The sequence below is a fragment of the Rhea americana genome, unplaced genomic scaffold, assembly GCF_003343005.1.
Source record: "Rhea americana isolate MKP2758 unplaced genomic scaffold, rheAme1 scaffold_237, whole genome shotgun sequence".
Taxonomy (NCBI): domain Eukaryota; kingdom Metazoa; phylum Chordata; class Aves; order Rheiformes; family Rheidae; genus Rhea; species Rhea americana.
Genome location: NW_028186354.1, coordinates 169043 through 180764, shown reverse-complemented (window position 1 = coordinate 180764; position 11722 = coordinate 169043). Strand labels below are relative to the sequence as shown.

Sequence of the window (11722 nt, the reverse complement as noted above, 5' to 3'; positions counted from 1 at the left end):
ACCGTTAACTGCCCAATGGGCACGCGCGCTCGGCCACGCCTCCCGATGGACAGGTCAGCGGACCAATCAGCGGGCAGAACCGGGGGGGCAGGAGGGAGGTGGAGCGGAGGAGGCGGGGCAAAGGGGAGGGAGAGCCAATGGGCACGAGCCAGCCGCGGCGGCCGCGTGATTGGGCGGTGGCTCCGCCCTACGAGAGGCGAGCTCGCAAAAAGGGGCGGTGACGGCCGGGTCGCGGCCGTTAGGCGGGTGGGGCGGGAGCCGGCCTGAACCGGTGGCGGTTGGCCGTTTCCGGGAGGGCGGGCGGCGGCGGCGCAGCGCAGCGTGTGCCGCGGCGCGGTGGATGATGCGGCTGCTGCGCGGCGGCGCCCTGCGTGCGGTGGCGGCGCCGTGCTTCGCGGGGGCCGTCAGCGTGGTTTCCTTCACGGTCACGCTGTCCTCCCTGGGCGCCCGGTGCTGCTGCCAGCTCCGCCCGTCCCTCAGGTACTGCGGCCCGTGGGCGCCGCGGGTCCGCGGCGGAGGGCGCCCGCCCTCTCAGCGGACGCTCGTCGAGTGAGACCCAGGAGGCGTAGGCAAGGTATTGGGTAGCCCAGGCTGTAGCCGTTGCCATTTGACCTGGCAGAAAGTGCAGCAAACCCTCCTTGAGACCTAAGCGAGCACAGTTTTTTAAAAAAAGAAAAGCAAAAAAGGGGGACAAAAAGGCAGCGTAGCAATTTCTGATGTGCTAARTGAAGCTGCTAGCACATGCAGAAGTAGACCTTTCCCCCGGCCTGTTAAARGAAGAAAGATTTCTTGCACAGGGTGGTTTTCCAGGTGAACTTTCTCCAGTACCTCGCCACTGTGCTCCCTGAGTATGCCAGTGCATGAGCGTTGCTGACAGCTGTTGAAAATCTTAATATACATTTTGCAGAAATTACTATTTTTCTTACCTGCTGGAGGTGACTCCTTACTGATTTAAGAGAAATGCCTCCTCCTACCATCTCTCAAATAGCTTGTTTTTAAAACATGTTTGTATGTTACAGCCCCATGCTGAGCTTTAGGCTTTTTATCTAGTGTGATCTCCTTTATTTTTGGAATAGTTAAATCTTATTCTGAGTATAGAAAAGCCAATTCGTGTGCTGAAGGAAATCTACGTAGAGTTCTTAGAAAGCTTGGGTGTCAGACACTGTAACCCGAACAGCTTTTTTTGTACTTTATTATTGATTAGTATTCGATTTCTCATGGCAAAGTAAAATTACTGGATGTCACAAGGATTTTTCCCTTTCACTAAAGAAGTTTGCTTGTTGTAGCCTTATTTTAAGTAATCGAAATGCAAAATGTGTTGTGTGTAGTGCTGTCTTACCTGATAAAGCACCAAATTATAGTTCAGTGCTCGTAGCAACCTGCAGAGTTCAACTGCCTGGGCTTTCCTGGATGCTTTGTAGTTGCCTTTTATCAGGCTACCTTTCCGTGTGAGAGCAGGGAGCTTGTAAAGCTTTGTCAATGTGTTGATGAACTGCCTACCTAGAGAATTAATGCTGAAGGAGGTCTTCAAATGATATTTCATGATAAATATCTCTGAGCTGTAATTTCTAAACAATTGATAACTGTGATCATAGTACTAAACACAGTAGTGAATGACCATCTGAGTTCTTACCTTCTCACTGGTGCTGAATGTATGTGCATGTCTGGTGGAACTTTGCTAAGCTGTAGGTGAAATGCAGAGTTTTTGATCCTGTGTGCATGTTTACATGCCTTCTAAAAGAAGCAATAATGTGTTGCTTGAGGGCTTTTTTTTGAAAACAGTCTGTCCTGCCATTCATAATTTAACATTCAGGCTTTGATTTAAGTAACATGGTTAATAGTTAACGTATAAGTTGCTTTTTTCTTTGCCATTTTTTTCTTTCAGTAACTTTTCTCCAAACCCTTGGTCCCATCTTCACTCTCTAAAAATGTTTAACAGTTGCAACGTGAACAAGTTCTACCACAGCAAAGCTCTCACCTCCCCATATCCAGGATCAAATATTGAGCGTAGCCAAGTTCCTGAAGATAAAGTGGGCTGGTTGACTGAGTGGAAAGATTATAATCCTGTGGAGTACACTTCAGTCTCTGTTCTTGGTGGACCCAAGTGGGCAGATCCCCAGCTCAGGTGAGCAGAAGTGGTGTCTCCTCTCTTCTGTGTAAAGGGAAGAAGGAAATACTTTTTAATTAATAAATAAAAATCATAAGATCATCAGCTTCARTGACACTTTCTTCTACAACAATTTCTGAAAGTAAGGACCCAGAACACTTGTCAGAGAACTGAATAGTTTGGGTCATCCTTGGAGATGATGTTGGAAGTCTTGGAGGTGTTGTTTTAATTAAATGGTGATTTATGTAAAAGACAGCAGTGTTATTGGAATAATGAACTACTATTTATTCTATGTAATGCTTTTCTTTTAAGTAAAATTCTCATAGTCCTTTCTGGTTTGGTTTTTAATCATTGTTGACATCGGAGCTGGAATAGTGCTGTGGTGTTAAAATTGGGAGAAAATTTTCGTATAGATATTTATTCTTCATAGATTGAATGTAATGAAAAAGAAAAAGTAGTAATGTAGAACTGTAGTTCTCGAGTGGAACAGCCTGACTGAAGAAATGCAAAAGCTGCAAATGTATGTCCACTTACATTATATGTATGCATTCTATTTCCCAGAGAATGCCATATGCTTCTTTTCTAGAAGATTATATGCATCTAATGTAACTTGTGATTATATTAAGTGGTAATTCATGTCTATGCATAGCCATATAAAAAATTGAAGGTGATAGCACTCTATTTCAGTCTTACCTTCCTTATTTCCCACTGCTGTGTGAACATATGTTTCCATTTACTATTAATTGGGTTTAGTATTCTACTGATCACAGGGCACTCTATTCTTTGGGCTTTTCAGAGCTGGCTATCTTCTGCCAAGGCATGATAGGGAAAGTATCAGTATTCTCTTACTAGATGTGTTCTTAATACTTGCAAATGCAGAGTCAATTTTTAGATATTAGTGTAATTTCCTAAACTGTGTGTAAAAAGTTAGTCAGTAGCTTGAAACCTGTGATGGTTTGGGAAGTGATTTTGGGAAAAGAAAATATGCTTCCAGTGACAGATGTCTGCTTCTCCACAAATGCGCAATGTTGTTTTCAAAGGTGCAAAAGAGATAGACACTGAACTTGTTTTGAAAGTCAGTGATTCASTGGCAGCTTGTAACTGGTAAATCATACCTAATAATACCAATCTACCCAGTAGAGGTGTGTGAATAAAGTTTTCAGAACCTCAACTGTTTATTTCTGTTTACTTTTTCAAAAAATATTGTTATTTTTTTTTAATTAGTGAAATTTGATAGCTTTGTCAGATGGATAAAATCTGTTTATATTCTCTAATCTTAACACCACCTTTGAAACACTTGTGTAAATGAAAGCGTAGGGAAAGGATGAGTTAAAGACTTCAGAGTGGGCAAGCTTATATGTCTGCAGATTTAATTACTGAGGGAAACTAGTCAGTAAATACTGAGACCTTATAGCCAAATAGAAGGAGGACCTAGCACTTAAACTCTGGGAAAAACTGGACATTTGTTAAATGGTTGTTGTTGCAGATCTGATTGACCTTCAAGATCTTGGGGGACACGAGGATATTACATTTAGTAACTTTTCTCTATTAAATTGTTTTTTTCCACATAGTGATAAAAACTTTTCTCCAAAATTTAATGAGAGAGATGGAGAAGTAGAGAGAAAAAGTCTGAATGGCTTGTATGTGGTTGAAAATGGGAGGCCTCGGTGAGTAATTTTACTTAAATATTTGTTTCAGTGATACAATTTTAGAGTTGTATCTCTGTTGCTGCTCTGTATCAGTTTTGTTAGATGCTACCTGCTAGAACAAAATCAAGGTTGTCTCTTATTGAAACAGGAAAAAATGATACCTCAACACCAGAAAAAATCTTTCTGGAAGAAGTCTGCAGCAGAGAGGCATTAAAAGGTTTCAGGGCAATGCAACCCTGATGGTGGGTTGTGGTGAGACTCCTGAAGGAAGASAGGGGTGTAACTCTGACAGTAGCATACGTGGGTTAAGTTGTGTTTTGCCAGCCTGGCTAGGTGTTGAGGCAAGCCCTTGTACCACTCATGCATACTATAGCAGAACAGCACTTCCTCCAACTGGTAAATCCTGATGTAGCACAGATGCGTACTCTTATTTTTTTTCCTGTGATTTGTAAATTAAATGCTCTGTGGATCTGTAGTGTTGTGACCTGAAAACTATGCATTAATTCTTGTATGAGGTTTTCTGTAAACAATGAGAATAATGTRTGATCTGGAGCATCACAAGACAGATCTGGGAACTTGCAAAGCAATTCTACACTTGTTCTTTCGTTGTACTGTCAAACACAGAACTTGTTAGAGGGGGAAAAGCATACTTGCTTGTTCTTGCTCTCATTCTTGCTCTTTAAAGTGTATGTTGGCAGTACGTGTATCTTGCTATCCTTTTGATACTTCAATTTGTCCTTCAGCAAAACTACTTTTTTAGTGTKTTTGGAAATGCATATGGGAAAATAGGTCCTTTAACAATGTGCCACTTCTTATTTCAGAAATCCTGCAGGAAGGACTGGTCTCATAGGCAGAGGATTGTTAGGACGTTGGGGACCAAATCATGCTGCTGATCCTATTGTAACTAGGTAAGGGACAGACAACTGAAAGGTGATAGGAAGCAAACAGAAATATACACACCTTTTTTTTCTATACATCTGTGAACAAGCATTTACTTGTCACATAGATTTTGTTGTGTGTGTTTATGCATAAGTCCATATGTATCTATAGACACATATAGACAGGTGGAAAATCATAAATTTCTATTTCTGGCTCTAGAAAAGAGCGAGAACTTAATTTATGACAAGCTATCACTTCTGAAATGTTGAGGAAGCTAACTAAAAATAAAAACAAACAAAAAAAGAACGGAAATTGTACCTTGACAGGAATACACTATACAAATAAAATCTTCTGTAGTGAATGTAAAAATTGGAAAGGGTACATGATATTTTTGCAGTGTATATGTTACGTGCCAAAAAGACCTTATACAAGTTATCAAAAATATGTTATCCAAGATTCAAGAATTAGATTTTGTATCTGTTAGTGACTCAATTTCAAAATAAGTAGTGTGCTTTGGCTGCACTGTTGGGAATACTAACTTGGCTTAGAATGCTGGGGGAGGTTAGTTTTAAATTGGCTGGTTTTTGTTTAAGTGGAAGTGCATTTATTTTTTGATGATTCTTTTGTCTTCAAAATCTCTGTGTGTACGCATGCACTAAATATACAACACAAAATGCAATTGAAATTGCTTAGGTGACAAAGGTGCAAGCTAGGAAATGCCATATTGAAGATGAAACAAATGTTACTAAAAAAAAAAAAAAAAAAAACAACCTTAATGTATTTTAATTTTTCTGCTTCCTGAGTCTCCCAGTACTGCTCAGAAATGCTCAGGTTCTTTTTCCATTCATTCAGATTTTTTTTGCTTAATTATAGCAGATCTTTTAAATTCTTTATTGAATGCTTTGGCAGGTATTTTTTGATTGCTGTTGGTGCTAAGTGAATAAGTGTTGCAGTCTAGACTTCTTYATAGCAGAAGAGGGCATGATTATCCTCATCTTACGTGAAGGCAAAATAAGTTAGTAGATAAACCTTCACTGTAAGAGTTGCAGTTGATACGGATGTGCTGGACCTAGTGATTAAAAATAGCTGCTGCTAGCGACATAGTTAAAATAATACAGTGGCTGGGCAGTTTCTGCTGTTTTGGCTACAATGCTGTCATGTTTGTCTGTAGTAGTGGTTGGTATAGAAGCATCTGCCATTCAAGTAAGTTTAACCTTAGGCTCATCAGCAGAGGCTCCACCTCTGTTTCTCCTCACATGCAGACATGTTTGCTTCTCTGCTCCATGTCGCTTTTCTGCTAGGTAGTTAGTCATAATTTCTGCTGACTCTTCAGTTGTGAACTTTGTGTTTCACATAGCTGGTCTAGGGATCAACAGCTTAGCACCTGGAAAAAGATGCAAATGTTATTAGTGGACTCATGTGAAATTRCTTGCTCTGAATTAGATCTTCTGGGAGAGTTGTTGTCTGTCTTCACCCTTGTCTTAGTTGTTGGCTTCATTTGTCATATAACAGCAAATAGTGTAGGAGTCCTGCTATTAATATTTCAGATCACAATTTGACTGCCATTKCGAGAAGCAGAAAATAATTTTCTTGTTTGTCATCTTCCACAGGTGGAAGAGGGATAGAAGTGGCAATAAAATAGCTCACCCAGTTACTGGCAAAAACATTCTACAGTTTGTAGCCATCAAGAGGAGAGACTGTGGGGAGTGGGCCATTCCAGGGGTAAGGACAAAAATATTAGAACTGTAGACTTCCCCTCTTGTAAGCTCGGAGAATATAACTGGTATACATGTGATAAAATTATGCTTTTTGTGAATGATAGTGTAGAGATGATGGGAAATGTTTTGTAATCTATAATGTTAATCAAAACATCAGTTGTTTTCTTCTATTTCTTCATTCATTCAAGATAGCATTTTTGCTTCTTTTTGACCATATTTTTGTTCAATGTAGATCCATTGCAGTTTCTGAATGATGCATATGCTTGCTTTTGACAAATTTTGAATTCTGAGTATAATGTAGATGGATGCAATATACTAAATACCGGTCAAAAAATAATAAATGGAGTCTGAGGGATACTGTACTTTTTTCTTTAAGGGAATGGTAGATCCAGGAGAGAAGATTACCGCTACACTCAAGCGAGAATTTGGTGAAGAAGCCCTGAATTCCTTGCAGAAATCACCTAAAGAGAAAGAAGATTTGGAAAAGCAACTACATAGACTATTCAGCCAGGAACCCTTTGTGGTAAGCTTTTGCCTTCTATGATTGCCTTCTGAGCTATCCAGGTGACTTTCACCTATTAAGAAAATATGAAAAAATGTAGCTCTAGTTAATAGAATAAGCTGTGATGCTCAGGTTTTTATGATATGTGAAGTTGAAGGAGATACTGAACACTTTTTATGGGCTACTGTATCTGAGGAAAAAGCTTTTAATCACTTCACTTTGTGCAGTTTATGTTGTGATGTTGAACTTGTTCTGTTTGTTCACTGCTTAGGTGTACAGAGGATATGTGGATGATCCTCGTAACACTGATAATGCCTGGATGGAGACGGAGGCTGTGAACTATCATGATGAATCTGGTGGGTAACTCCACTTACACCTTTAGTTGCTCTTTACTAAAAATACTGTTTTGAAATTGGGACATATGTTAGACTGAGACTACCAGTGGAAGTGGAGTATCATGGAAGTCAGGTGTAAATTTTAGGAATAAGAGAAATGGGTGTGAGGAATTCTACCCTACTAAGATGCTCAGCCCTGACAGGTTATTGTTACCGTTCCATTTATCTCAGTCCTAAAATAAGGAAAATAAGAACTTGACATAAGAATGATTTATTTTTCCATAAGCTGCTTGTAAATCATTAAACATGTCTTTTTTATGGAGACCAAACATCTGACAAATTTTATTTCTTGTTACTGTATTTATCTTAAGTTGGTTTAATTTCCTTTTTAATGAATCTATAGAGGAAGTATGTACTGGGATTTTTAAAAATTTTTCTTTCAAGAGCTACTGTGTACTTCAGGAATGCTGCCTCAGGCCTTTTTCAGATACTGACTACATTTTTGGGCTTTGTTTTAATTTTCTTAGAGACCTTTTTTTGTTACTCTGCCTTACTTTATTTTGTAAATAAGTTGTAATGAGCATATATATTCATAGTTCTTAGATACATCTCTAGTCTTAGATTCTCATCTCTAAGCTCTCTAGATAAATCAACCTAGTTAGGTATCTTTCTTGTTGGTTGAACGGTGCATTCATAAAAGGACATTTCTACTGTGCTTTGGATAGTTTAATAGATACAGTGGCAATGCTGAAGATGACACTTGATTTAACACCTCAAGAATTAATGAAGATTTTTGTGCTTTGGGTCTTTGTTTCTGATACACATTTGCTTAACATTTTTTAAAGCATTTCTTTGGTTGCTGCCTGTTAAAGACTTGAAGTCTTTTTGGCAACCAAAGGTTGAAAACTTAGAGCAATTCAGAAGCCTTTGCTGCATCCCTTAAGTGCTATTTTAACTTGTGGGGCTCTGAGAATTTTAATTATTATGGATTTGCATAAACATATTTTAGTTTCAGAACTCAGTGCTTCTCATGAGGAAGGCATTGTTAGTTTAAAAGAAATAAAACAAAAATCTGAGGAAAGGATTGGTTAAAGTGATTGTGGTGGTGAGTGCATGTTGCCATACTGTTTTTAGTAACTTCTCAGGCTACCACAGGACCGCTTGTCCCACTTGTCAGGTTACACGGGAGTGGTGGCAAGGAATTATGGCTCTGCTGTGCAAATTTGCTTTAAAATAGTGTGGATGTGGGAAAGGCTTCTGGTACAGAAGCAGCGGAAAAACAATTAGGTTTTATATGAGAAGTAGTTGAAGGTTGCCTACGAAAGAGCCTTGTAGAAAGGAGGAACTGGTCGGATGTGAGAATGAAAAGCAGGAAAGATGTAATAGTGTATCCTAACTCTTTTGTTTTGTGATCAGGTGAGACAATGGATAATTTGCCTCTGGAAGCAGGTGATGATGCTGGGAAAGTGAAGTGGGTTGACATCAGTGAAAACCTCAAGCTGTATGCAAATCATAGTTACTTCATTAAGCTTGTGACTGAGAAACGGGGAGCCCATTGGAGTGAAGATCCCGGTCATGAGTGCTGTGAATGATGTTTCTGAAAATCAAATATGAACTAGAAACAGACATACATAAGGGAAATAGCAATTTTCCAGTATTTAAACTAACATGACTTTGTTCTGTTTGATGCTAAAAATCAACTAGCAAGATCTCTTCTGTCATTCAAGAGGCAGTGCTACAAGTGATATATAATTATGAGTTTGTGTAAAATGTGTATGCTGTAGAGGTGTGGGCTTATATGCCAGATAAATATCTGGCGGAACTTCTGGCTGCAATGAGACATGATATAATGGAAACTTCTAGAAGACCTAGTCGCTTCTTTTGATTTCAGCTAGTGTGAAATGAGACCAATGTTGAACTGCTACCTTCTCCTTTGTTGTAATTATTGATAGCCAGTTCTTAATATCTCTAGATTTGCATGACAGTGTTTGGATTCTGAATTGTTCTAGTAMAAAGGCTGGATATTTTAGCTCTGCATCTCTGCATTAATTGCTTGTCAGGAGCAGGAGTCACTCAGGGATGTGAGACTTCTGGGATGACTGTCTAAGCACATACTGTAATTTATGTGTTACATAATAAAGTGTAGTTTCTTTTGAGTGGTTTCACAGGGCTTTTGAGCAATTTCCTAATTTTAGAGATTAATTTTCATTTAATTGCTTTCTAGTATACGCTATTGATGGTATTCATATCTGAATGTGTCCTACAGAGAATTTTAATAGGAAAGAACCTTAGGCAGATGGTCTCACTGGTTGCTGTCCTGTAAGTATCTCACCTTGTCTTATTTGTGACAACTCAGTGGGATATACTTTGCAGTGCGTAATCCGGGAGAATAAGGATTAAAGTATGTTACCTTTCAGTTAAAGTGAGATAAGGTTATTCTGTTCAAGACTTAGAATGTTTAGTTACTATGATAATAATCAGTCTTCAAACTAGCATCTTAACTCTGTGTACAGTTTATGTAGGCACATGCACTGACTAAAACATGAGCCAGTGACTGGATGTCTTGCTTGTACTTGGATTTTACTTGGTTAAACATAAGCCCCCTTGCTTGAGTTAATCATCAGCTTAGTGTATGGAGGGACAAGATCAACAGAATTATCACTCATCAGCTCAACTGTGTTAACAAACTGTGTGCGCTGTCTTCTAACTTGGAAAGTAAAACTGGCTCAAAGTGACTTAAGCTATTTTACTTAGTATTAGAATAGGCCATGTATGAAATCTGTTCACTTCTCTCTCCTGATGAGGAGCAGCTTTCTTGCTTACCGATATCAACCTCAAAATGTGAGGTTGAACAGTTTAGCTTTTTGAGTTGTCTACTAAACTGTGAATGTTGGAAGCATTTTGACATGTGGTGGAAGTGAATGGCAAAGATCCCTAGCCATAACTTCTAGTGGACGGTAGGACTCTGCTTTCTAAACACTTCACTGATCACCCTTAACTTCAAAGCACTGTTTCCTTTCAAAATGCATTTTCAGTATACAGCATTTCTGCATATAGCTGRTGACCTGTAAGATTCTGTTGATACTATAGTTGAAAAATCCTTTTTAAGGCCACGACTTTTTTGTTGTAATCTGCTTAGTGACTATGTATAGTATACAGGAAGATGGCATGTCTGTATTTCTCTTCTGTGCTTAAAAGGGTATTTTCTGCTTCTATTTATTACTTTTGGAGAGTGTAACTTGATTATTGTCTTTGGGTGAGCCAAATAAGTTGATTGTTTGCTGTTCATCCATCTCTCTGCCATGTTTTGCCTGATCCTTATGGTAGTACAGCTGTTTGGGAGGCTGTGGCATAAACAGGATCATGGGAATGGACTGCATTAAACTGATCTTCCAAAACAGATTTTTTCTGAAGTTTAAGGAACTAGAGTCAAAAGGCACAGGAATTTAAGCTATTTTTGCGATCAGAATGAGCATCTCTTTAAACATCAAATATTCTACAGTGGAGAGCATGCAGACATGTCAACTTTTTATTTGAACATCGTTGTTTTTGCTTCATCAGCATTTTCAAGCATTTATGCTGACAATAGTTGCACAACATTTCTCCCTGTGTTTGTAATCAAAGTATAATTGCTGTTAATTGTGAGGTACAATAATGTTTTTATGTAGTATCATCTATGTAGTGTCAGAGTTGATTACAATAAACCAAAAGTTGTGATTGAAAACTTGGGGTGGAGGGTGGCTTACTGAATTTTGAGCAAGATGATAATGTTAGCACACTGAAAGCTGTGATTGCCTAGAGTCTTCTTGTATTAATTCTGAAGCGGTTCTGAGATTCTTGGCCACATTGTGTTTAAACAATGATTTTAAGGCTTGCTTCTTTTCAATATCATCCCCCCTCCCAATTAGATGATAAAATCTAAAGAAGGATGATAAGAATCATGGGTATCCTGGGGGTTTTGTAATGTTAATAGCTTACTGCATGCAAAGAAAGATGTGTTATGGCATTTGAGTTTTTTCCTTTCCTTCTTTGACGACCTTTTCTTCCATGTGTAACTTCATCTAGGGCCTTATTAAAACAACATAAACATTTTATGTTGCTGTATAATCTTCCATAGGCTTTCTTTATATAAACAGCTTTTTTCAACTTCATAGATAACATTTGATGGCTGCTTGTGCAAACCCTTTCGTGATGTATCAGCTCTCAGAAACATAGAATGGAGACTTGAAAATATCTGGTAGGGAAAGATAAAAGACCTGAGAGATTTTATGTGCAAATGAGAATGGACAAATTGCATAAACTACCTTCCCTTTTTCAGCTTAAAAAGTTCCTTTCCCTTTCTGTTCCTGCTCATTGGAAACAGGATCACTGAAATTACTCAGGTATGTTTTTTTCTTCCTTAAGAAAAGGTTAAGAGACATAATTTAATGCTCAGTATTTATTTAGGCTGAAAAGGAATGAAGCAAGATTTGAAGGAGCTGTGCACTGTTACCAGCACAGACTGTAGAGGCATATACGTGAAACACAGGAGT

At 38.7% G+C, this 11722-nt stretch overlaps 1 protein-coding gene across 3 annotated transcripts; it reads left to right on the top strand.

Annotated features, from left to right (window-relative positions):
- The first annotated feature begins 257 nt into the window (after positions 1 to 257).
- On the top strand, positions 258 to 10914 carry NUDT9 (nudix hydrolase 9). Of its 3 annotated transcripts, none has more exons than XM_085306271.1 (8): positions 258 to 480; positions 1940 to 2125; positions 3679 to 3774; positions 4578 to 4664; positions 6246 to 6357; positions 6730 to 6876; positions 7127 to 7211; positions 8607 to 10914. In XM_085306271.1, exons 1-8 carry the CDS (start codon positions 341 to 343, stop codon positions 8780 to 8782), a joined length of 1029 nt encoding a protein of 342 aa, XP_085162397.1. In that variant the 5' UTR covers positions 258 to 340; the 3' UTR covers positions 8783 to 10914. The 3 variants fall into 3 exon arrangements, with proteins under 3 accessions (XP_085162397.1, XP_085162396.1, XP_085162398.1); XM_085306270.1 differs by having other exon boundaries at positions 1886 to 2125; XM_085306272.1 differs by having other exon boundaries at positions 394 to 574; positions 1886 to 2125.
- Positions 10915 to 11722: the final 808 nt, after the last annotated feature.

What these genes read in the sequence shown, in the direction of transcription:
- NUDT9 (XM_085306270.1), top strand. Translation starts at nt 341, where the DNA reads ATGATGCGGCTGCTGCGCGGCGGCGCCCTGCGTGCGGTGGCGGCGCCG. An exon ending in GTTGAAAATGGGAGGCCTCG is followed by an intron (nt 3,775 to 4,577) that starts GTGAGTAATTTT and finishes TTCTTATTTCAG; the next exon opens with AAATCCTGCAGGAAGGACTG. An exon ending in GCTGATCCTATTGTAACTAG is followed by an intron (nt 4,665 to 6,245) that starts GTAAGGGACAGA and finishes CATCTTCCACAG; the next exon opens with GTGGAAGAGGGATAGAAGTG.